The sequence below is a fragment of the Phyllostomus hastatus genome, unplaced genomic scaffold (genome assembly GCF_019186645.2).
Source record: "Phyllostomus hastatus isolate PE091 unplaced genomic scaffold, TTU_PhHast_1.1 phas_contig_64, whole genome shotgun sequence".
In the NCBI taxonomy this organism is placed as follows: domain Eukaryota; kingdom Metazoa; phylum Chordata; class Mammalia; order Chiroptera; family Phyllostomidae; genus Phyllostomus; species Phyllostomus hastatus.
In genome coordinates, this window is record NW_025333928.1 from 3,197,778 (window position 1) to 3,220,620 (window position 22,843).

The following is a 22,843-nucleotide window of genomic DNA, read 5'->3' on the forward strand; positions in this document are numbered from 1 at the left end:
CCCTGCTCTCATGTCAATTACAACCTAATGGGAGAGAGACACCAATTTTTAAAAATTACGTTAATGAGTGTATCATTCTAAAGTGCATTGAAGGAAAGGAACATAGTTCTCTGAAAGTTTACATAGCACAAAGGAATCTGAATAAAGTGGGATGCTGGAGAAGATGTCCCAAAGAAGTGACATTTGGGCTGCAGTTTCAAGGAGCAGGGGTGGGGAGAAGAAAGTTCCAGAGAAAAGGCAGTACATGAAAAGGTCTGTGGTTGAGGGAAGTGCAGCATTCCTGTGAAGGGGAGGGTGTTGTGAACTCAAAGAGGGTCACAGTGGTGAAAGGGGAGGGCTGGAGGGTAGGTCTGCAGCAGCCAGACCACATGAGGCCTCAGATGCCACCATAAGGATCTTACTCTTCATCCTAGAAATGAAGGGAAGTCTCTGAATAGTGTTAAGCGGGAGGGAGAAGAGATGTGGCATTGGATTTCTCTCTTTACAAGATCATTTGGGCTTTAATAAGGAGAACAGATTGGATGAGAGGACTCAGCATATAGGGAGGCCAGTTAGGGTCTAGTAATGTCTGTGGCAGAAATGACTTGTCTGGAAAAGAGAAATGGCAATGGAAACAGGCAAGTGGAGAGACAGACAAGATCAGGTGATGGATTGGATATGAATGAGGCATCAGGAGTAATTCCTAGGTTTCTGACTCATGAGTAGATGGATGGTGATTCTTTCCCCTAAGCTAGAGAATAAAAAGACTGTAGGTTTGTAGAGAATATGAATTCAGTCTTGCCAAGTTGAATTTGAGGTACTCATGATGGAAATGTTCAGTGTTGATGAACACCCACTTCTGGAGTCAGAGATCTGGGCTTTTGACACATAGTTGAGAGTTGTTGTTGTATATAGGTGGTAGTTCAAGCCATGGCAAGGATAAGATCCCCTAGAAAAAGAGGAAAAGGTTCACAATTTAGCCTCGAGGAACACTGACTTGAAATGCTCAGGAGAAGAGGAGGAGCCTGCATAGGAGACTGAGAAGGTGCAGTCAGAGAGTGAAAAGGAAGCCTGAGAGAGTGGCCCCAGGAACCAAAGCCGACGATGACCACTAACTCTACTTTTCTCTGAGGACAGTCTCTTCCTGCTTCTGAATGGACATGGTGGCCCCACAACTAAATTCCAGTTCCCAGAGAATCTGATCCATCTTGGATGTGTGTCTACCACTGATTCAGTAAGCTGTAAGGAGCAGGTTGTAGGACTCAGCCCTTTAAGTGCAGATGTAGTTCTCAGAGAAAAAATTTCAGTATTTTCCCTCTCCCCTCCTTCTCAGAATTGCTATGGCCACTTGCTGTCCTCTGTGCCTCATGCAGCCTTTGTTATACTGTTAACTCAGCCACCTCCTTTTCATATTTCAAGAAGGTCAAAGCTCAGAAGACACCTTTACTGCCCACCTTACCTATGCAAAGTAGAGCCCTTTCCTGATGACTGTTTACTTTCCTGATCCTGTTTACTTTCTGTATAGCACTTTCTACAATTTGTAATTAATATATTTAATTTTTTAAACATCAGTCTCCTCCTCTAGAATCAAACTCTGCAAAGGACAAGAACAACATTAGCTTAGTGGTTCTCAACTGGGGATGATTGTGCTCCCAGGAGACATCAGGCCATATCTAGAGACAGTGCAGGTTATCACAACTTGGGGGCAGGGGTGCTACTGGCATCTAATAGGCACAGTCCAGGGGTGCTGCTAAGCATCCTACAATGTACAGGGCAACCTCACAACCAAGAATGTCAAAAGGACCAAGAATAAGAAATCCTCATTATCTTGATCACCATTATATCCTCAGCACCTAACACAAAGTCTGATACCTCATAGGTGTTTGGTAAGTACTTATTGGATGGATTAGAGGAGAGTTGAGTTGAATATAGAGAACTCCAAGGCTGTTGTCTCAGTGTTGCACTTACCCTTCTCTTCCCTGGAATTATTTTCCTCCCTAGGAGAACAAGGACTGAGTGTCTTTATAATGGCAACACAAACTAGTCATGTCTCCCACGATCAAGATAATAAATATCTAGAAAATCACTGGTAAGCTTCTCTCTGATTTTGCAAATAAATACAATGACAATAATATTTTGCCCTGGGGAGTTGAAGCAGGAACGGACACCTGCCATATAGTGAGGCAGGTAACTCATCATTGCATTATCTCATACCTGAGGGCTTCAATGATCCACCAGAACAGTAGAGTAAAATTTCTCATGAACCCAGAGATCATATTTTATTAGGACTCTACAGGAACCCTCCCCACTTACCGCATGGAAATAAAAATTTTTTTAGAGGTACTGTCAGTGTGGAATCAATATCCAGTGCTGGGACATTGATCAGATCACTTTGTTTTGTAGCACAAAGAGAAACAGAGATGCAAAGAAGCAATTGATCCAGAAGGATGTCAGTGAACTTGGCCAAAATCCAGACGATGGACTGCTAGTTACACATATTAATCAGACACAAGACTTACTGGTAAAAACTTCTGTGCTTTAACTGAGTCACGGTGTTTATAGATCATAGTGAGGGAATACAGAGTGTGTCCAACTCTGGGTATTCTCTTCACATAGGATCCCAGGACTGAAAAAGATTAGTTAAGCATTTATATCTAATCCCTCACCTTTAGAAATGACCGAAGAATGTCTATGCTGTTTATAGAAATTTTGTAGTTCTCTGAGGCATATCATGAAATGTTCAGGAGCATGTAAAGAAGACTGTCCACACTCTCAAAGCCTGAAGTCTAAGAAATTGATTTCTAAAATTCCCCTACCTGAGATTTGTTAGGTTTTTTTTAGGATTCCCTAAAATCTAAATCTAAAAATCAGTTTCACTAATTGCTGTTGGAGCAAGAGAGTTATGGAAGAATTAACCTCTAGAATAACCAGTACTATGTTTCAGGCTGACTCTCAATGTGTAAGCCATCTTCCCAAGATGGTGAGTGGATTGTCTAAAACTCAGAATTCTTTTTACCATAGAAACGATTGTCTTGTTGGCCTGCCCCATAACCATGTTGGAGTTTAAATATCACACCTGTGAAATGATATCAGTGCAAAACAATACAGTTTTAATGCTGGCAATTAAACAATCAGGAAAATAGTCATGTCTTACTTTTCCTGAGCATGGGCACTTATGGAAAAGCAAGTTTAATTAAGAGAAAATGAGGAAATATCAATAGAGTTGAGATTCTGAGGGATTCTTTCAATGACCTCAGATGTTGATGATATATCTTTATTTCATCTAATATAATATAAATACATGACTTCCCAGGTGTACAAGGACCAGCCCTACATTTATCAGCCATAGTCAGGGCCTTCTTTGCCGTATAAGTGAGTGGCAGTGAGAAAGAGGGAAGGGAGCACCCCAACACAAAGATCTTAACTATTCTCTTTGAAAAGTTTAACCTTTAGAATGCAATCATTATGCTATAAACTCAAAATCCAGAATGTATTTAATAGTGAATCTTCAAATAGTAATAATACAAAATCAACTTTCCAAAACCTGATGGATCATTTCAAATGCCGGTAAACTGGAAGAAAGTTGGGTTGCATCTGCCTTGCTCAGTGTTATCACTGACCAGTGTGAGTCCTGAAAGATGAGAAGGGTGACATCTAGCGTTCATATGTTAACAATGTTTCATGTGTTTCTGTAAGTGTGAGACAGGACGATGGCTTTAGGCAGTTCAAAGGCAGAACACTGATTAACGGAGAATCACATAATGAGAAAGTGATCTTTTCAGTCCCTTCTCTCACAGTTCCTAGTCAAGATAGTCACAATGTGGTGCTAATTTAAAGACTGTATGTATTGTGATCACAAACATGACTTGAGCTTTTCTGTTTGGGTTTGAATCCCAGCTTCACCACTTACTAGCTGTGTAACTTTGGGCAAATTACTTAAACTTTCTATACCTCAGCTTCCTTGTCAGTAAAATGGGGTTAATGATAGAACCTATGTTTTAGAATTAAATGAGTTAATTTATGAAAAGTTCTCGACACATAAGTGCTATTTAAATGTTTGCTTTAATTACTAGTATTTTTCACAGTTCTTTAATACCTGCAATTTCCTTTTGAAATGAAGAAAGTAGGCCTGGGGCACAAAACTTAAGGTGCAATACTCTCCTGCTGGAACATAATAGCAGCATTTTATTGTTGTTGTCTTTGTTTTGTGGTTACCTTCCACTATTGTTGAGAACTATTTATGCAGAAACATTCGAGGCCCTATTCTGGACCAAAGCTTTAGACACCCATCTTACAGGCAAAGGAAGAGTTGCTCAGCATCACGAAGCTAGTAAATGGAGAACTCCATTGGTTTGGGCAGCAAATTTATGCTCAGAAACAGGTTGTCATTGCCAGTAATTTATTTAACACAAGTTAACTGTGGGAATTATAATAATTTCACAAGCCAATAGCAACAGGATAATGTCTCTTAATAAACTAATAAAGAAATAACACCCTTTGAATGAAATTACATTTATTTCAGGCAAACAATTTAAGGGAAATAAAGTCCAAATTCAGTGGACGTGTACCTTTCTGCAAGCTGGTAAGTTGATTCTCAGAAGAGTCAGCTTAGTTAACCAAGAGCTGCCACCAGGGCAAAGGGAAAGTTTCTTGTTGTTAGAGCACATTGTTAGGGAATGATGGCACTATATGGGTGGCAAGATAATCTCTCTCCTGGGGCTGCTGCATGGTTTTTACCATCCCTGGTAAAGAGTCGTCTCACCAAGGCAGGAGCTAATGCCCAAGGTCATCAAAGGGCTGGGTAGGTCAATAGAGTCCCCTTGCCCAGACTGAGCACTCTCAGTGAGTCCTCACAGACTCTTGCATTTAAATGCTAAATGTCCCATTACTGTAGCTACTTTTCCACTGCTAAACCCCCAGCAGTGCCCATCATCCACTGAGCTACTGTTGACCAATAACAGCAGGTATCATGACATTTTGTCAGCATCTTGTTCTGCAATGTAAACAACTTCACTCTTAGATCAAAACAATTTCATATGATTCATAAACAAGTGCACTTGAAATCACCAAACAGTACCACACTCCTTTCTTCCCTCCTACTCTTCATTCATCCTATTACTCTTCCTCTCTCTGTATTCTCTGTCCTATCCTGTGTAGCTCAGTCAGCTACAGTGGATAGTTCCAACCTCTTGTCCACCACCTCACCCACTGCAACAAAAGTGCCGACAAGTGCAAGCCCAAGCAGAACCCACTTAGGGTTCAAGCAGTTGCCCAAGAGCAGCTGAAGCCATCCTGGTATCTAGACTACCCAGTGGGTTAATGGTGCTCCAGGCCCATTCCACACTCATCAGATGCTAGAGGGTGGTTTCTCTCACTGTGGGACTGAGCCAGCCTCCTATTACGATGCCATTCTGCACCCTGAGTTATGGCCAACTTTGGCAACATTTAAGATCAATTGTATCACATGGACAGCAGTGGTTGTGCTGGGAACTCTTGTAAAATCCCTGTCTGATCCAGGCCTTGCACACCTTTCCAGCCTCTTCACGTGTCACAGTACCCTGTATTTTCTACACTCCAACACTGCGGGCACGTTTCTGTTCTTCAAACCCTCTGACACACACACACACACACCCCCCAAACCCCATTCCTCTGACTGGAATATGCGTTCAAAGCTATGCACAGGGCTGGCTTCTTTTGAACTTATAGGTCTTGGCCCAGAGAGGATAAAGCGATCTCTCCATCTCCTCCCCAGTCATTTTCTATCACACTTCCCTGTTTAATCTTCTTAATGGAACTGTTTCTTTCTGGAATTATGTACATTGATTTCATTTTCTTCCTTACTGTCCATTCATCTACACTAGAATGTAAGCTCCAAGAAGGCAAGAACATTTCCATCTTGTTCTAACATCTTGTTCCATTGTAGCTCTAGCACCAGGGACAGTGCCTAGTTCAGAGTAGGGCTCAGAAACACTCACTGGAGAATGAAAGAAATGCCAGCCTCCAGAAGACTTGAACAGCCAAAGTGAACTCAGAGCCTCAGGTCAGCTTTCTCTACCTTCTGGTCCCCAGAAAGCGTCGCCAATGTTGAATGCTCACTGTGGATGACTTTAACTTCACCCATATTCCCACATTCCGAGCTTAGCACTATGAAAGTGATGCAGGTGTCACTAAGTCCATTTCATGGACAGACTTCTGTGGTGGCTAGAAAATTCTTCCTCTAAAACTGTCACCTGCTGCTACTGCTTCCAGCCTCTGGAATGGACAGGATAAACTCATTCCCTCTTCCATTAGTCAGCGAATATTTGTTGTTGACCATCAGACTGATAGGGAGGCAGAACTTATCCACCTGAAATGACATAGAGAAGGCAAGGTGGAAATAAACAGAGACCACCCAAATGAAAACAAACAGGGAATTTATTCAGAGTTTTCTCTAGCAAAAGTCAGCCACCATCACTTGTGTTTGGCAGAGACTCAAAGGCTGTCAGAGGAGTGAGAAAGCTTCATAATGAAGAAAGGGAGGCTCCAGGTGTGCTCTGGAGGAAGCTGTCAGCAGAGGCAAGCTGGAGGCACCTAACTAGAAGCCAGGCATTTCATGTGATTGGTTTGCAGGCATGTATGACTTTCTTTGGTTGGTCCCGAGCTGAAAGCAGAGGTATAAAAATAGGAAAGCTGGCATCTTTGACCGAGTCTTGACCCTTGCAGGTCAGTTGCTGCAGAGGTTGCCAGTTGGAGTTTCATTGTCAAGTATGGTCTGGCTGCTCTATGCGTGCAGACTCAGTCTCTCACAGGCAGGCCATGCTGAGTGGCCCTTGAGTTGTCCAGCTGCTTGTTAGACATGAGATGGGAGAAGGGAACTAGACTTCCAGGACAGCTGGCCCAGAGCACAGGTCTCCATGTTCCTCTGTTCCTTCAGCAATGTGAGATCTTAACCAGGCTGCTTTCAGGTAAGACCATCAGAGTTGGTGGCTCTTGGGCACCTATGTGGAGAGAGCCTGGCACCTAGAATGTCCTCAGCCTCACTCTCTCTTTCCATGGCTATTTGTTTGACTCTGGCTCCATCTCACAGAGGCTACAAGAATGGGAGATCCAGCCCTCAGCATGGGATGATGCACATGATTGGCTTTCAACTCACAGTTTAAAGTTTGAGAAGCTCACCTTGGCTGACCTGATCTGTCAGGGCACAGCTGTGCTGTAAGTCTGAAGCCACCCCCTCACCCTAAGCCTGCAGTGACATACCTGGCTCCCTGGGCCTGAGAGACCCCTTCTTAGGCATTGCTTCTTCAGGGAGGACAGCAGTGCCGTGAAGAAAATGCAGTTCTCACCCCAGATCATCCGCCAGTTCGAAGCAAAGCTTTCTGAGTAAGTATGTTTTTTAGTGTGTTCCCAGCAGCCCTAGAACTCAAGAAGTACCACCTTTCAACAGCTTGAAAGTCACTTTGTTCAGATGACAATCTCTGTGGGACTTTAGGCAGGTCTTTTCCCTCTTCTAGACCCAATTTCATTTTTTCTGACATAAAGAAGTTGGATCATATCAGTTTTTCTCAGCTTTCTAAAATTGATGGTTTCTTTGGATAAACACATAAAACCTCACAGCCTCATTTGATGTGTAGTTGTTAAGAACGACCACTTTCAGTAACCAATGGATTGGGTTCATGCTTTTATAAATGTCAAAATATGCAGGTTCCCCACTCCCAAGCCAGATTTTGGTCACACATGTCTGCATTCCATCCCGGCTATGCAGTCTGTGACCCATGATTACTGTTTGCCTGAGTTTACCTACAAAGCTATAGTAATAACTAATAGCTAACATTTGTTAATGTGTCAGAGATTCTACTAAGAGCTGCATGCATTATTTTATTCAATCCTCAGAACAATTTGAAATATAGTATTATTCTAAAGTTAACTAAATCTCAACTGCTAAATGACTAATTTGCCAAATTTATCAAAACTCTTTGACTATAAATTTTATAGTAATTTAAAGTTGGAAGGTTTAAAGAGTTTTTAAAGAATTCTGCAATATTTTGGTTGATTGGTTTAATTGTGAACCCAGCATTTTAAGGAATGTTCAAGTCCATTCAGTTAATTGGTCATTTGGCAAATTGATTCTCAAGTAAATTGACTTGGATAAAGTCCCATTATTGTCTTCTTGTTGGAGATGATGAAACTGGGTCTCAGAGAGGTCACCACACCTGTTTAAGGTCACTCAGCTAGTAAATGGCAGGTCTGGGTCTCCAGGACATACCTGTCTCATTATGAAGCTCATACTCATAGCCCTTTTATATGCGTGTGTGCCTGAAAACTCTACACCACCCCCTGCCCCATGATTTCATATCCAAAGGCCTTCCTTGCCCTTCCCTAAGATCCCAAAGCTCAACAGCTCTCAGTGAGGGCAAGTCACTTATATTCCAGTGACTGAGTCTTTAGGTTCAGCACCTGTTACATGCCGGTCTCCAAACAGCCATTGGAATTGTTTGCGACTAATTTTTTGGAAACTAAGCTTCATTTGTTCATCAATACACTGAGAAAGTGCTGCTGAACTGTCTCGCATGTGCCTTGATGATCATCCTCCCCCGAAAGGACCAAATTGTGAAAAGCAAGAGTATTCTTCTACCTTCTTCATGAGAACACCCTCGCCCTCCACTGCCTTGCCTGCACTTGGTGCTCACTCTCATTCCTGATTCTCATCCCACCAAACCACAGCTGCCTGTAATGTGCATGGCACCACCAAGGAACTGCACCCACACAGAGCTCTTCTCACAGCCCCTCCAGTGTGTATCTCTAGCAAACAAGTACCTTCAGTTTTCTCTGTTAAATCTGCCTTATATTCTCCCAAAAACTGAGACACGTTAAAAATAATTTCATCCACGCTTTCCTCCCATGTAAGTGGCTGTTGCTCAGTAATGGAGCTGTTCTTGAGTAATAAGTTTTTCTGGTGTTTTGACAGAGCTATAGGACTTTATCAACAGAGAATTCAGTGGCTTACAGAAAACAGCAAAAAGGTAACAAATATGAATTTCATTCTTTGCCTCCTTTCACTCACTTCTGTATTTGTTAGAACCCTTTCAGGTATAAATTATAGACCCCCAATTTAATTTTACTTCAGATAAAGAAGAAATTTCTTAACCTACATAAGTGAGAAACCCAGACACAGCTGTATCCAGGGGCTCGAATGATGTCACCTCTTTGTCTCTGGGCTCTGCTTTCCTTGGGTTGGTTTTATTCTCAGAAAGGCTGTTCCCAGGCTTGGGAAGATGGTCTTCAACAGCTCTAAGCTTACATGTCACCAGCTAGAGTGACATACCAATAGACACCCCATCTACCTTTCTCAGTACACCTTCCCAGGTCCTAGGATCAACTCTCACTAGGCCAATTAGACCAATCATCATCACCAACGAGGCAAGATATACTAACTAGCTAGGACTGGAACTAGCTTATTCCTGGGGAAAACCAGGGGGTGGGGGAAGAAGGGGAGTTTGGATAACTCTCCCCCACTCACCAGACCTCAAAGGGAGGTAGATGGTTATATGTAGAAAGCCAGAGTGTTGTTACCAGAAGACAAACAGCTCTTGGATGGATGAGAATAGATGTGCCTTGGACCATCTAACCACAGACCGTTAATGAGATTTATAAGACTAAGGCTGATAATCTGCAGGTAACTTCTACTGAACCTTTGATTAAATGTCTTTCTCAGCCCTGGAGTGTACAAGAGTGATTATAGGCCAATTAATCTTTGCTTTGCTCTTATATTTGTTTTAGCCTATTTTTCTCCAGTGGGTGCTTTTCTGGTTCACCATTTTCTTCCACCTTAGGCATTTTCTGCAGAATTTTTCGTTGTCACAACTGGTAAGGGAGGGTGACAGGGAAACTTCTAAATACCCCCCAGTGCACAGTCCAGCTCCCTGTGAAGGGGAATTATCTGGCACAAACTGCCAACAGTGTGGCAGCTAGAAACCCTGGTATAGGCACAGTAGAGAAAGAACTGAGCACTCACCCAGTGCTTCTCAAATGTTATTTTTTTAAGGATTTTATTTATTTATTTTTAGAGGGAGGGGAAGGAAAAGAGAAAGGGAGAGAAACATCTATGTGCGAAACACTGATCTGTTGCTTCTTGTACGCACCCCAGCCAGGGACTGAACCTGTAACCCAGGCATGTGCCCTGACCAGAAATCAAACTGGTAACCCTTCACTTTGTGGGATGATGCCAACTAATGGAGCCACACCAGTCAGGGCTTCTCAAACACTGTTGTGCAGCCAAATCCCCTGGGGGTGGGAGGATCTTATTAAAATGCAGACTCTAATTAGGTAAGTCTGGGATGAGACCTAAGATGTCTCATCTCACAAGCTCTCAAGCGATGGTAATACTGTCGGCCCATGTCCAACACCTGTAGGAACAAGCTCCCTGGGGGTGTCCCAATATTTAGTCTTCAGGAAGAGGAGGAGAATTTGGTAAAGGAGATTGAGGACTGGCCAGTGAGTGGAAAGGTGAGCAGGAAAATGTGGTTGTCCTGAAAGACCAGTGTACTATTAAGTGTTTCAGTCTGTTTCAAATTGTGTCCTATGCTAGTTACTCAGAGTTCCAGAGAGTTGAGAACTTGGATTTGACAAGAGCAAGGTCATTGGTCACCTTCATAAATATGGCTTTAAATGATGAGGGGAAAGTCTAATGAATGGACACAGAGAAACTGTAGATAAGGAAGCATTGCTGAAATGGAAAGCAGAGAAATGGAGTAGTAGCAGGAGAGATGGGGTCCTGAAATGTGTATTTCCTTGTGTGATGGGCAGTAGAGAGGGAGGAACCTGGTAGTCTAAGAGAAGGTTGATTATAGGAGCAAAGTACCTATTTGACAAGCCAGAGGGTTGATTGCAGGGCTTGGAGAGTTAGCTTTAGATCCATAGTAACAGGAAAAAGGCAAAATGTGTGGGCACAGGGTCAGGTACGCTGGTAGATTCTGCAGGAAAAATTAAAAAAAAAACAACTGCTACTACTCTTCAGTTTGTTTCTGTTTTCTCAGTGAAATTGGAGACAAAATCACTTGCTAAAAGAATGCAGAAAGGAAATATTGAAGGTATGAGAGGTACAAAACACCTCTGTGAGCAGGAAATGGAATTAAACAGAAAACTAGGTATCCAGTCATGCAGGATTTAAGGCAAAAAGCATGAAATGGAATCCACCACCCCTGAAAAACTATCAGTTTCATATGAATGAAAATTCTAATTCACAGTGCAGCTATACAGGATGAGTAGTTACATGCAGAATCCAACAGCATCAACAGGTAGGTGGCAATAGTGGTTAGAAACATAATTAGAAACTCACAGAAATACCAGGACAGCCAGCAAGCTTCACAAATCTGCCTGTGATGGTGGAGAAAGAAAATAAATGAGGATCCAGAGAAATGAAATTAAATATGCTGATGTAATGTCAACATAAGAAACGTCCAGATCTGTAATGATTTTTGTGAGTGTATCTGAGCCAAATTGTGACTCTTGCTGGGAAGTAAAATCTCAATGGATTGAGAAAATGCTCCAGAGAATGGCAGTTTTGCACCTTATTATACATCAGAATCAAAGAAGAAGACGTAAGGGGGTTACATGAAATTCATTGGTGGTAGACTAGGGAGGCAGGAGAAAGCAAAGTGGAGAAATCTCTGAGATTGCATAAAAAGTAAAAGGAACAGACACATACACTGGTGGGTATAGGATAGTTAACGTTTAACAATTAACATCATAATAATAACAGTGAGAGGATGTGTGGTCTCTGCTCTGGTGTGGTGGTTATGCTTTGAGGGGTCTGGACAATTACCATCTAAAATTATAGAGGCCCAGAAAACAGTAGGAGTCTCATAAGTAAATTTCCCGTGTCTCAGCAGCAGTTGTAAAGGGCCAGGTTTTTATAGCCATTTCAGCTTCAGTCTGAATTAATATAGTTAGTTGTCCTTGTTGGGTTAGGGAGTAAGGACATTCTCATAATTGGGTTCTAGTGTTTATACATAAAATTCCTTTATCAATATTCCTTTTCCACTAATGTTCTACAACTTCCCTTGTTCTTCTGGACAAAAGGAAATTACTTTGATATTCCAAAGGTTTGTTATCCAGATATGTTACAGTAGATGGAAAAAGACAATAGATAGACTCAGTTAAAGCGAAGATTGGACTTGGTCAGGGAAGTTACTGGCCTAGAACATGACCACCAGCCACAAACTTTCTCTTGTTAGGAAGTTTTCTTTTCAAACCATCCCTTGGGATTACTTTAGGTCTCTGATCTGTAAGCCTGCCACACAGGCCTCCCCTGAGCTTGTCAGGTTTAGTATGTGGTTCTCTTTTTGTCCACTTGTACCCCTTTTGGTCCTAAATCAATCTGAAGGATGCACAGACGACTAAACTTTTTGTTGGATAATGAGGTCCCATGTGCTAGGAAGGCTCATTCCTAGGAAGTCTCAGTGTCAGCATTTGTCTTGCTGAACGATGGACCTGTGGGGATGGGGCAAGACCATAACCTTGGATGGAAGTCCAGGCCGAATTTTTTCTCCAAACTGAAAGGCAGGTAAGGGGAAGGAGACAGTCAAATATTATGGGCCTTTGCTAAGAAAAACACTCTGGATATTTTCTAACCTATAAGCTGTTATGACCCAGGTTTTGCTGTATCACATCTCTGTAGTTTGCATCTAGTATAACATTTACTTATAGTTTGAGGGCACACCATACACCTCTTCAGCTTTCACAATCTGACCATAAGATGAGTACCCATTTACTATGGCTCATCTACTTCCCATAGAAGCACACAAATGCTGTTCATTATTCATCTAATTCCTGCTAGTTGTGTAATTGGAAGCTGTAATCCTAAGGTTTATTTGGGGCCATGGCTGTAAGGACACAATGCTGTAAATTACAATTACCATCTAAAATTATAGAGGCCCAGAAAACAGTAGGAGTCTCATAAGTAAATTTCCCGTGTCTCAGCAGCAGTTGTAAAGGGCCAGGTTTTTATAGCCATTTCAGCTTCAGTCTGAATTAATATAGTTAGTTGTCCTTGTTGGGTTAGGGAGTAAGGACATTCTCATAATTGGGTTCTAGTGTTTATACATAAAATTCCTTTATCAATATTCCTTTTCCACTAATGTTCTACAACTTCCCTTGTTCTTCTTAGTTGGTCTCTACTCACTCAGAAATAACTAACTTATTAAGACAAACTACTTCCTTTTAACTTCTCTTGAAAATATACACATCCCACCCTGGCCAGCATGGCTCAGTTGATTGGAGCATTGTCTCATAAACCAAAAGTTTGGGGTTTCTATGGGACAACTGTAATTGAACAACAATAAAAAAAGTTAGGGGTTCAATCCCCAGTTATAGCACAGGCCTGGGTTGTGGGTTCAGTCATAGGAGATGCAACTGACTGATGTTTCCCTCCTTCTCTCTCTGCCTCCCTCTAAAATCAAACATGTCCTCAGGTGAAGATAAATATAAATGTGTGCGCACACACACACACACACACACACACACACACACAGATAGTCCAGGAAAAGTTCAGCCATTGTTAATATAATGAGAACACTTTGCACAACATCAATGTAACCTGGCATCCAAGGACAGTGGACTGAATGCACATGTGTCAACAATGACAACTTCACTTTACTAGTAAGGGGGTGGTAAATACCATTGAGTGAACATGTGTACTGTGTGATCATCACATTCAAAATGACTGAGTGAGTAAAGCAACAATTCTGCATCAAATTTTGCATTAAGCTTGAACATTCTTCTGTGGAAACTATTCAGATGATTCAAAAGGCTTTTGGGAACAATGCAATGAGTGCAGTGCAAATAAAAGTGGCACAAATGCTTCAAAGTTGGTCGACAATCTGTTGAAAGTGATCCACGTTCTGGAAGACGTGCAACAAGCAGAACACCTGAGCATGTTGAATGATTACAGGCTGCAATCAACAAAGATCGGTGACTGACAGTGCGAGAACTAGAAGCTGTTCTGGGGATTCCAAAAACCACTCTGTCTGAGACTTTGACACAGGATTTTGGCATGAAATGTGTTGTGGCAAAATTCATTGCACAGCTTCTGCTATTAGAGCAGAAGGAACAATGTGCTGCAGTTGCTAATGACTTGATTCAAACTGCTACCAATAAACCAGATTTCCTCAAGAAGGTCATAATCGGAGATGAATTGTGGGTCCAAGGCTATGATCCAGAAACTAAGGCCTAGTCACTCCAATGGAAGTCACCTGATTCTCCACGCCCAAAGTAGGCATGGCAAAGTCACATAAAGCTCAAGACCATGTTAACTCTGTTTTCTATTGCACATGTGTTATTCATCACAAGTATGCCCCTCCAGGCCAATTAATAAGGAGTACTACCTCAGTGTTCTTTATCAGTTGAGAGATATGGCAAAAACAGTCGCAGCTATGGGAAACTGGTGATTGGCAGCTTCGTCACGACAACACGCCCTTTCATGCATCACACGTTCATGCAGAGTTTTTTGGTAAAACATCAAATCACCTAGGTGACTCAGCCTGCCTACAGGCTAGATTTGGTGCCCTGCAACTTCTGGCTTTTCCAAAAACTAAAACCACCTTTGAAAAGGAAGATATTTCAGACCATCAATGAGATTCAGGAAAATACAATGGGGAAGCAGATGGTGATTAAGAGAACTGTGTGAGGTCCCAAAGTGCCTACTTTGAAAGGGGCTGAGGCGTTATTATCCTATATACAATGTTTCTTGTATCTTGTATTTTCTTCAATACATATCTGTTTTTCACATTATGTGACTGCATGCTTTCTGGACAGACCTATGTGTGTGTGTCCACAATATATATATATATAAATTGTGGATACAATATACATATAATATAATACATAATACATTAATAACAAATTAATATATATATATTAATATATATTTACTTATTTCAGCAGAAGTAACACACCTGCTTGGCACCTGATAAGGTCTCTCCTAACAAAGTGGAGAGAGTCTTCAATTAAATAGAGAGAGTCTTCAATTAACTAGAGAGAGTCTTTAATTTTTGTCTTTTCCAATAGACAAAAATCTCCTGGTTGTAAGTCATAGTCATTGAAGTTTTCATTTTCAGGAGTGTACTGTGAAATGAATGTCACTAATTTATCTGTCCCTGTAATCTAGTTAATGAGCCCTTGATCATAATGGAGAATGTTTCCTTTTAGTAAGGTTGATTCATATGTCCCTTTATCCAGATTCATAGAATGGCTGGTGACTATTTCATAAGGAAAAAGTCTATGTTTACCAAAAGTAGGTTTTAGGTTGAGGAGCACTGTAGGGAGACCTTTTGGCCAAGGGAGATTAAAAGCTTCTGAAAATTTACCTAGTTGAGTTTTAATTGTACCATTTGTGTGTTCCGTCAATCCAAAGGACTGAGGTGATAAGCTCAATGAAAATACTGTAGAATAGGCCAAATACTACAAGTGGATTGCATTATTTGCCCAGTTAAATGAGTCCCTCAGTCACTGTAACTTAGAGGGAATTTCTCATTTGAAGTTAATTTTTTCCAATAATAATTTACCTACCATTAAGGCTATTGCTCTCCTGCAAGAGAATGCCTCAACCCATACAAATCATAACACATATTTGTATTCTTGAGGTGGTTACGTTTGGATAAAATCCAATAACCATACATCAAATGAATCTGAGGAGAGTGGGAAATGTCCTTAGGACCTGTGGAATGATTTTTCAGGGTTATATTTGGACAGATAGAATATCTGATCTACATATACTTTATGAGCTATAGTAGTAGTAACATTACAGCAGTAGTGAAATCATCTTTTCAGACTCTAATGCTTTAGTTCATGCACATGTTAAAGTACAGGTAATTAAGCCCCTATAGGTAAGATTGATTTCTGACTGGGCCCAAGCCCTATCTGTTTGCCTGGGACAAAATTTTCTCCATTTGTTGTCATATCCTCTTTTCTTCAGTAGCTGTCCATTGGAACCATTAAAAGAGTCTTTTATTGAAAGGGATGGCTGGGGTGGGGGGAGTTGGGGGGGAAATGGAGACAACTGTACTTGAACAACAATAAAAAATTAAATTAACAATAATAAAAAAGTCTTTTATTGATTTAATAGGAAGCAAGGAGCATTCTTGGGTATGGATAATTTGATTGTTTAATACTGCCTGTCTAGCTGTAGCATCAGCTAAGTGATTTCCTTTTGCTTCCATGGTGGCAACTTTAGAATGCCCTGGAATTTTAATAATTGCCAATTGTTTGAATTTTGTAGGACATCTAATAATTCTGCAGCCTCCTTTCCATTTTTTATGGGATGCCCTGAGAAAATTAAGAAGCCCTGCTGCTTCAACAACATTCTAGAGTTGTGAGCTACACCCAGGGCATGGCAATATTTACACACTACCAGTGTAAATATTGGATAGTTGATCTTTGGCCAATTGACAAACCCAAGTTAGAACAATTAATTATGTTTCTTGGGCAGATCCTATGCAGGTAAATAAGAACCTTCAATTATGTCCACCATGGAAGTTATTGCATACCCAGCTCAGTAACATTTGTGTTTATCTTTCAAAGATCTAGCTGTAAGCCAAATTAAGTCAGCATTATCAATAGGAATTTCCTGTAAACTATTCCTAGGAACAAGAAGGTAGTTAGTAAGGAAAAAAAAAAAAAACCCCAGGTCATGGATATCTTCATCTTGCAAAGAAAGTAGCAAAATTGCTGGATTAAGACTCTTACATCAAGTTCAAGTAATAGTAGGTGTAGAAAGCAAGAGCCAGACTACTGACAGAAGCGTTGAGTGTGATGAGAATACAGTGGAGATTCAACAGAACAAAGGACGTAATTAGTTGAAGGAGAGCCTTTCTCTCTTCTTCTCTGTTTACTTAGCATGACTGTAGCAGAGTCTAGTTACTGATTCTAATATACTTAGGTCTCTGATGACCTTTATTTTTCTGAGTTAGAACTCCAGAGCCATCTCATTTATTTTCATGTGTGACAAGAAAGAAGGGAAGTGTATAATTAAGATGGCCCAGAGCAGATTTAGATAATTCTTTAGAGATTTTACAGTTTGTTTCCCTTCTGGGTTCCACTGAATTGGATTAGATCATTTTGACTTTAATAGGACATATAGAGGCTGAGCCATTAATAATAATAAAAAAAATAGAATACAATTGTGACAGCATTCAGTCAGACCTAGGAACCCTCTAAGCTGTTTTTGTTTTTATTTAAAAAATTTTTTTATTGATTTGAGAGAGAGAAAGAGAGACAAACATTGATTTGTTGTTTCACTCATTCATGTATTCATTGGTTGCCCCTTACATGTGCTCTGACTGGGGATCAAACCCACAACTTTGGTGTATTGGGGCAATGTTCTAACCAACTGAAGTACCTGGCCAGGGCCTTGTTTGTTTTTAGAAGAGGAAAGGATATCATTCCTCTGAGTCTTTCAGGGTTAGATATGAGATAGCCAAGGTACTCCACTTGAGGTAAGCAAAATTGAAGCTTATCCTTTGAGACCTGATGTCCTTTTATAGCTAGCTAGCTAGCCAGCTGTTGTAATAGGTAAGTTGTGTCCTTTGGGAGTCTAGTAATGTTCTAGAGAGGTTGTCCCCAACCTTTGTGGTACCAGGGACAGCATTTTCCCTGGGTGGGGGTTGGAGTGGTGTTACGGAACAGGAGGTGGAACTCAGGCTTGGGTGGGGGTCAGGTGGCGGAGCTCTGACGACCTTCCCTTGAAGCCTGGTTCCTAACAGGCCACTGACTTGTACCCATCTGTAGCCCAGGGGGTTGGAGACCCCTGTCTAGACCATAAAAGTAAATCATCCACATATTGAATTAGAGTGGAATCTCTAGGAAATTTAACATCATTTAAGTCAGCTTTTAGTATCTAAGAGAAATAGGTGAGACTCTTCATATATCCCTGGGACATAACTGTCCAAGTAAATTTGTAATCTTCCCAGATGAAAGCAAAGAGATATTTGTCTCTCTCTTTCTTTTCTTCCTCCCTCCCTCCCTCCCTTTCTTTCTCTCTCTCTCTCCTTCCTTCCTTCCTTCCTTCCTTCCTTCCTTCCTTCCTTCCTTCCTTCCTTCCTTCCTTCCTTCCTTCCTTCCTTCCTTCCTTCCTTCCTTCCTTCCTTCCTTCCTGAAAAAGGCACTACATAACTCTATCACTGAAAAATATTGGCTGTCCATGGAATTGCTGATAATACATTATTTGGCTTTGGAATCACAGGATGTTTAGGAATAATTACTTCATTTATGCTATGAGATTCTGTGTAAATCTATTTTTTAGCATTGAGTTTCTTACTGGAAGAATAGGAGAATTACAGGGGCTTGTACATGGAATTATAAATTCCCTTTTTAAATAATCTTGTCTAATGGGCTAGTACATCAAATCTTAAAGGATATTGGTGACAAATAGGTAAAGGCAAAGTATTATCAGTATTTTATTTTATTTCTTTTATTTATTTGTTTTATTGTTCTTCAATTACAGTTGTCTGCATTTCCTCTCCACCCCTCCCCACCACCCCATCCAAACCCACCTCCCTCCCTTGCTTCCACTCTCCTCATTGGTTTTGTCCATGTGTCCTATATACTAGTTCCTGAAAACCCTTCCTGGCATTGTCTCCTCCCTCCCCTCTTGCTATTCGTAGATTGTTCTAAATTTCAATGATTCTGGTTATATTTTGTTTGCTTTTTTCTTTTGTTGATTATGTTTCTGTTAAAGGTGAGATCATATGGTATTTGTCCCTCACCACCTGGCTTATTTCACTTAGTGTGATGCTCTCCAGTTCTATCCATGCTGTCTCAAAGGGCATAAGCTCCTTTTTTCTCTCCGCTGCGTAGAAATCCATTGTGTAGTTGTACCATGGTTGTTTTTTTTCTAAATATATTTTATTGATTATGCTGTTACAGTTATCCTATTCCCCCTTCACTCCCCTCCCCCCCCTGCACACCCCCTCCCACCCACATTCCCTCCTTTTAGTTCATGTCCATGTGTCATAAGTTCTTTAGCTTCTCCATTTACCATACTATTCTTGTCCTCCCCCTGTCTATTTTCTCCCTACCCTCTATGCTACTTATTCTCTCTCCTCCTCCCACTCCCCTGTTGCTATCCCTTCATGTGATCTCTATTTCTGTGGTTCTGTTCTTGTTCTATTTGTTTGCTTAGTTTGCTTTTGTTTTAGGTGTGGTTGTTAATAACTGTAAGTTTGCTGTCTTTTTACTGTTCATATTTTTATCTTCTTTTACTTCGATAAGTCCCTTTAACATTTCATAACATAAGGGCTTGGTGATGATGACCTCCTTTAACTTGACCTTATCTAGGAAACACTTTATTTGCCCCTCCATTCTAAATGAAAGCTTTGCTGGATAGAGCAATCTTGGAAGTAGGTCCTTGCCTTTCATGACTTGGAATACTTCTTTCTAGCCCCTTCTTCCCTGTAAGGTCTCTTTTGAAAAATCAGCTGACAGACTGATGGGAACTCCTTTGTAGGTGACTGTCCCCTTATCTCTTGCTGCTTCTAGAATTCTCTCCTTCATTTTAATCTTGGGTAATGTAATTTTGATGTGCCTTGGTGTGTTCCTTCTTGGGTCCAAGTTCTTTGGGACTCTCTGAGCTTCCTGGACTTCCTGGAAGTGTGTTTCCTTTGCCAGATTGGGGAAGTTCTCCTTTATTATTTGGTTGTTTTTTTTTTGTTTTGTTTTTGTTGTTTTTTTTTAGAGAGGGAAAGGAGGGAGATAGATAGATAGATAGATAGATAGATAGATAGATAGATAGAGAGATAGAGAGAGAGAGAGAGAGAGAGAAACATCAATGTGCGGTTGCTGGGGGTTATGGCCTGCAACCCAGGAATGTACCCTGGCTGGGAATTGAACCTGGGACACTTTGGTTCCCAGCCCGCGCTCAATCCACTGAGCTATGCCAGCCAGGGCTTATTTGTTCAAATAAGTTTTCCACTTGTTGCTCTTTCTCTTCTCCTTCTGGCACCCCTATAATTAGGACGTTGGAACATTTAAAAATGTCCTGGAGGTTCCTAAGCCTCTCCTCATTTTTTTTGAGTTCTTCTCTCTTTATTCTTTTCCGATTGTATGTTTTCTTCTTACTTCTGGTTGATTCCATTGATTTGAGACCCAGTTTTCTTTTCACCACTATTGGTTCCCTGTGCATTTTTCTTCATTTCACTTAGTGTGGCCTTCAGTTTTTCATCTATTTTGCGACCAAAATCAACCAATTCTATGAGCATCCTGATCACCAGTGCTTTGAACTGTGCATCTGGTAGGTTGGCTATCTCTTAGTCACTTAAAAGTATTGGCTCTGGGGCTTCCATTTGTTCTTCCGTTTGAGCCTTTTTTTTTGGTGGGGGGGAAGCATTCTGGTCTTGCCTGTTATGTAGTGAGGGGCAGAGCATTAGGTGGTCACCTGAGCGCGTCAGCCCATTTGCTGGGTTGTGATGCTATATGTGGGGGCAGGGTCAGAGAGAGAACAATTGCACTTTCTCCGCTCTGTCGGATTTCAGTCCCCTCTGCTGCTTCCCGCAAGCAAATTGGGCCCTTCTGGTGCTGGTTCCCAGGCAGGTGGGTTTGTGTATGTTCTAAGACCCTGTGAGTCTCTCCAACGCACTCTCCTGTGAGGCTGGGAGTCTCTCCCAGCACCTCAACCTCCACAGTTGTTTTCAATCAGTGCTTTTAGGCTTTATTTCCTGGTGCTGGGGCCCTGGGTTATACGGTCTGTCTCACTGCCCGTTTTCACCTGGTTTATCTGAGTGCAAATGTGTGACTGTGGACAGCCAGCTGCCTTGTGTGCTTCACTGGGTCTGCTCATTACCTCCCCACGCCTGCACCCAGGGTCTGCCACCGGGATCTGCTAGCTGCTGCCTGTGCCCTGTGCACCTGGATCTGCCAGCCACCGCTTTTTCCTGCTGCGACCCCTCTCTGCCAGCCGCCCACTCTGCCCCTCTTACTGGTCTGGATGAATTGTTGTCGGAACTTCTGTACAGTTCAACTTTCTGTCTGTTCTGGTTGGGTTTTTTTGTTGTTGTTTCTAAATTTTTGTTGTCCTTAATTTTGGTTGTACAAGAACACACAGTGTGTCCATCCACACCTCCATCTTGGCTGGAAGTCATTACCATTGTTTTTTTTTTTAATATGTTTTATTGATTATGCTATTACAGCTGTCCCATTTCCCCCCTTCTCTCCCCTCCACCCTGTACCCCCTCTCCCACCCACGTTCCCCCCCTTTAGTTCATGTCCATGTGTCATACTTATGAGTTCTTTAGCTTCTACATTTCCCATACTATTCTTGCCCTCCCCCTATCTATTTTCAACCTACATTCTATGCTACTTATTCTCTATACCTTTTCCCCCTCTTTCCTCTTCCCACCCCACTGCTGCTAGCCCTCCATGTGCCCTCCATTTCTGTGGTTCTGTACCTGTTCTAGTTGTTTACTTAGTTTCTTTTGGTTTTGCTTTAGGTGTGGTTGTTAATAATTGTGAGTTTGCTGTCCTTTTACTATACATGTCTTTTTCTTTATCTTCTTTTCTTAGATAAGTCCCTTTAGCATTTCATAAAATAAGGGCTTGGTGATGATGAACTCCTTTAATTTGACCTTATCTGAAAAGCACTTTATCTTCCCTTCCATTCTAAATGAGAGCTTTGCTGGATAGAGCAATCTGGGATGTAGGTCCTTGTCTTTCATGACTTGGAATATTTCTTTCCAGCCCCTTCTTGCCTGTAAGGTCTCTTTTGGAGAAATCAGCTGACAGTCTGATGGGAACTCCTTTGTAGGTTACTGTCCCCTTATCTCTTGCTGCTTCTAGGATTCTCTCCTTCGTTTTTACCTTGGCTAATGTAATTATGATGTGCCTTGGTGTGTTTCTTCTTGGGTCCAACTTCTTTGGGGCTCTCGGAGCTTCTTGGATTTCTTGGAAGCCTGTCCCCCTTGCCAGATTGGGGAAGTTCTCCTTTATTATTTGTTCAAATAACTTTTCCACTGGTTGCTCCTCCCCTTCTGGTACCCCTATAATTCGCATGTTGGAACATTTAAAGGTGTCCTGGATGCTCTTAAGCTTTTCCTCGATTTTTTGAATTCTTATTTCATCATGCTTTCCTGCTTGGTTGATTCTATCTTCCTTCTGGTCCACTGTATTGTTTTGAGACTCAGATTCCTTCCTTTCACTACTGACTCTCCTCCGTGTATCTTCCTGCATCTCTTTTATGGTAACCTGCATCCTTTCATCCAAATTGTGCCCAAAGTCAACCAATTACGTGAGCTTTCTGATCACCAGTGTTTTGAACTGTGCATCTGATAGATTGGCTATTTCTTAGTCGCTCAAAAGGATGAGTCCTGGGGGACTGATCTGTTCTGTTGGAAACATGTCTTACGTCTTTCCCTGTCTCTCCTTTTTTTTTTTTTTCGGTCTAGTCGCTCTTGTTACGGTGGGGGGCTAGGCACCCCAGTTGCTAGATTATGACGTTATATGTGGGGGTGGGGGCGGGGGTGGGAGCGGGGACAGGAGGGAACAATGGTGGTAGTTCCGTTCTCCTGGGCTCAGACCCTTCTCTGGGCTCCTGGGCTGCGAGCTCTGCCCTGGTCCACAATCGCTGCCTCACTGGGTCCCCCAGCCGCAGTTTGCATACTCAGGGATCACCGCTGAGTTCTTGCGCCCCGGATGGCTGTCGCGTCAATTTTGTGCCAAATTTTCCCCGACCTCCGCACGCCGCCGACCCGCGCCAGCCCCGTGCCCGCCCGGCTCATCGTCTCCTACCAGTCTGGATGTACGGGTCTACTTCAACTTCTTGGCTGTCCGACTTCCATTTAGATAAATCCTCTATCAGTTCTGAGTGTTATTCTATCTGTAAATTATTGTTGTTCTATTCTTG

At 41.7% G+C, this 22,843-nt stretch overlaps 1 protein-coding gene across 1 annotated transcript in view; it reads left to right on the plus strand.

The window, feature by feature from the left end:
• The first annotated feature begins 2,006 nt into the window (after positions 1-2,006).
• VWA3A (von Willebrand factor A domain containing 3A) overlaps positions 2,007-22,843 on the plus strand; it is a 60,073-nt gene continuing 39,236 nt past the window's right edge. Inside the window, 5 exon segments of the mRNA XM_045849170.1 lie at positions 2,007-2,068; positions 2,383-2,500; positions 7,046-7,170; positions 7,264-7,338; positions 8,924-8,978. Coding sequence (XP_045705126.1) covers positions 2,007-2,068; positions 2,383-2,500; positions 7,046-7,170; positions 7,264-7,338; positions 8,924-8,978 — 435 coding nt within the window.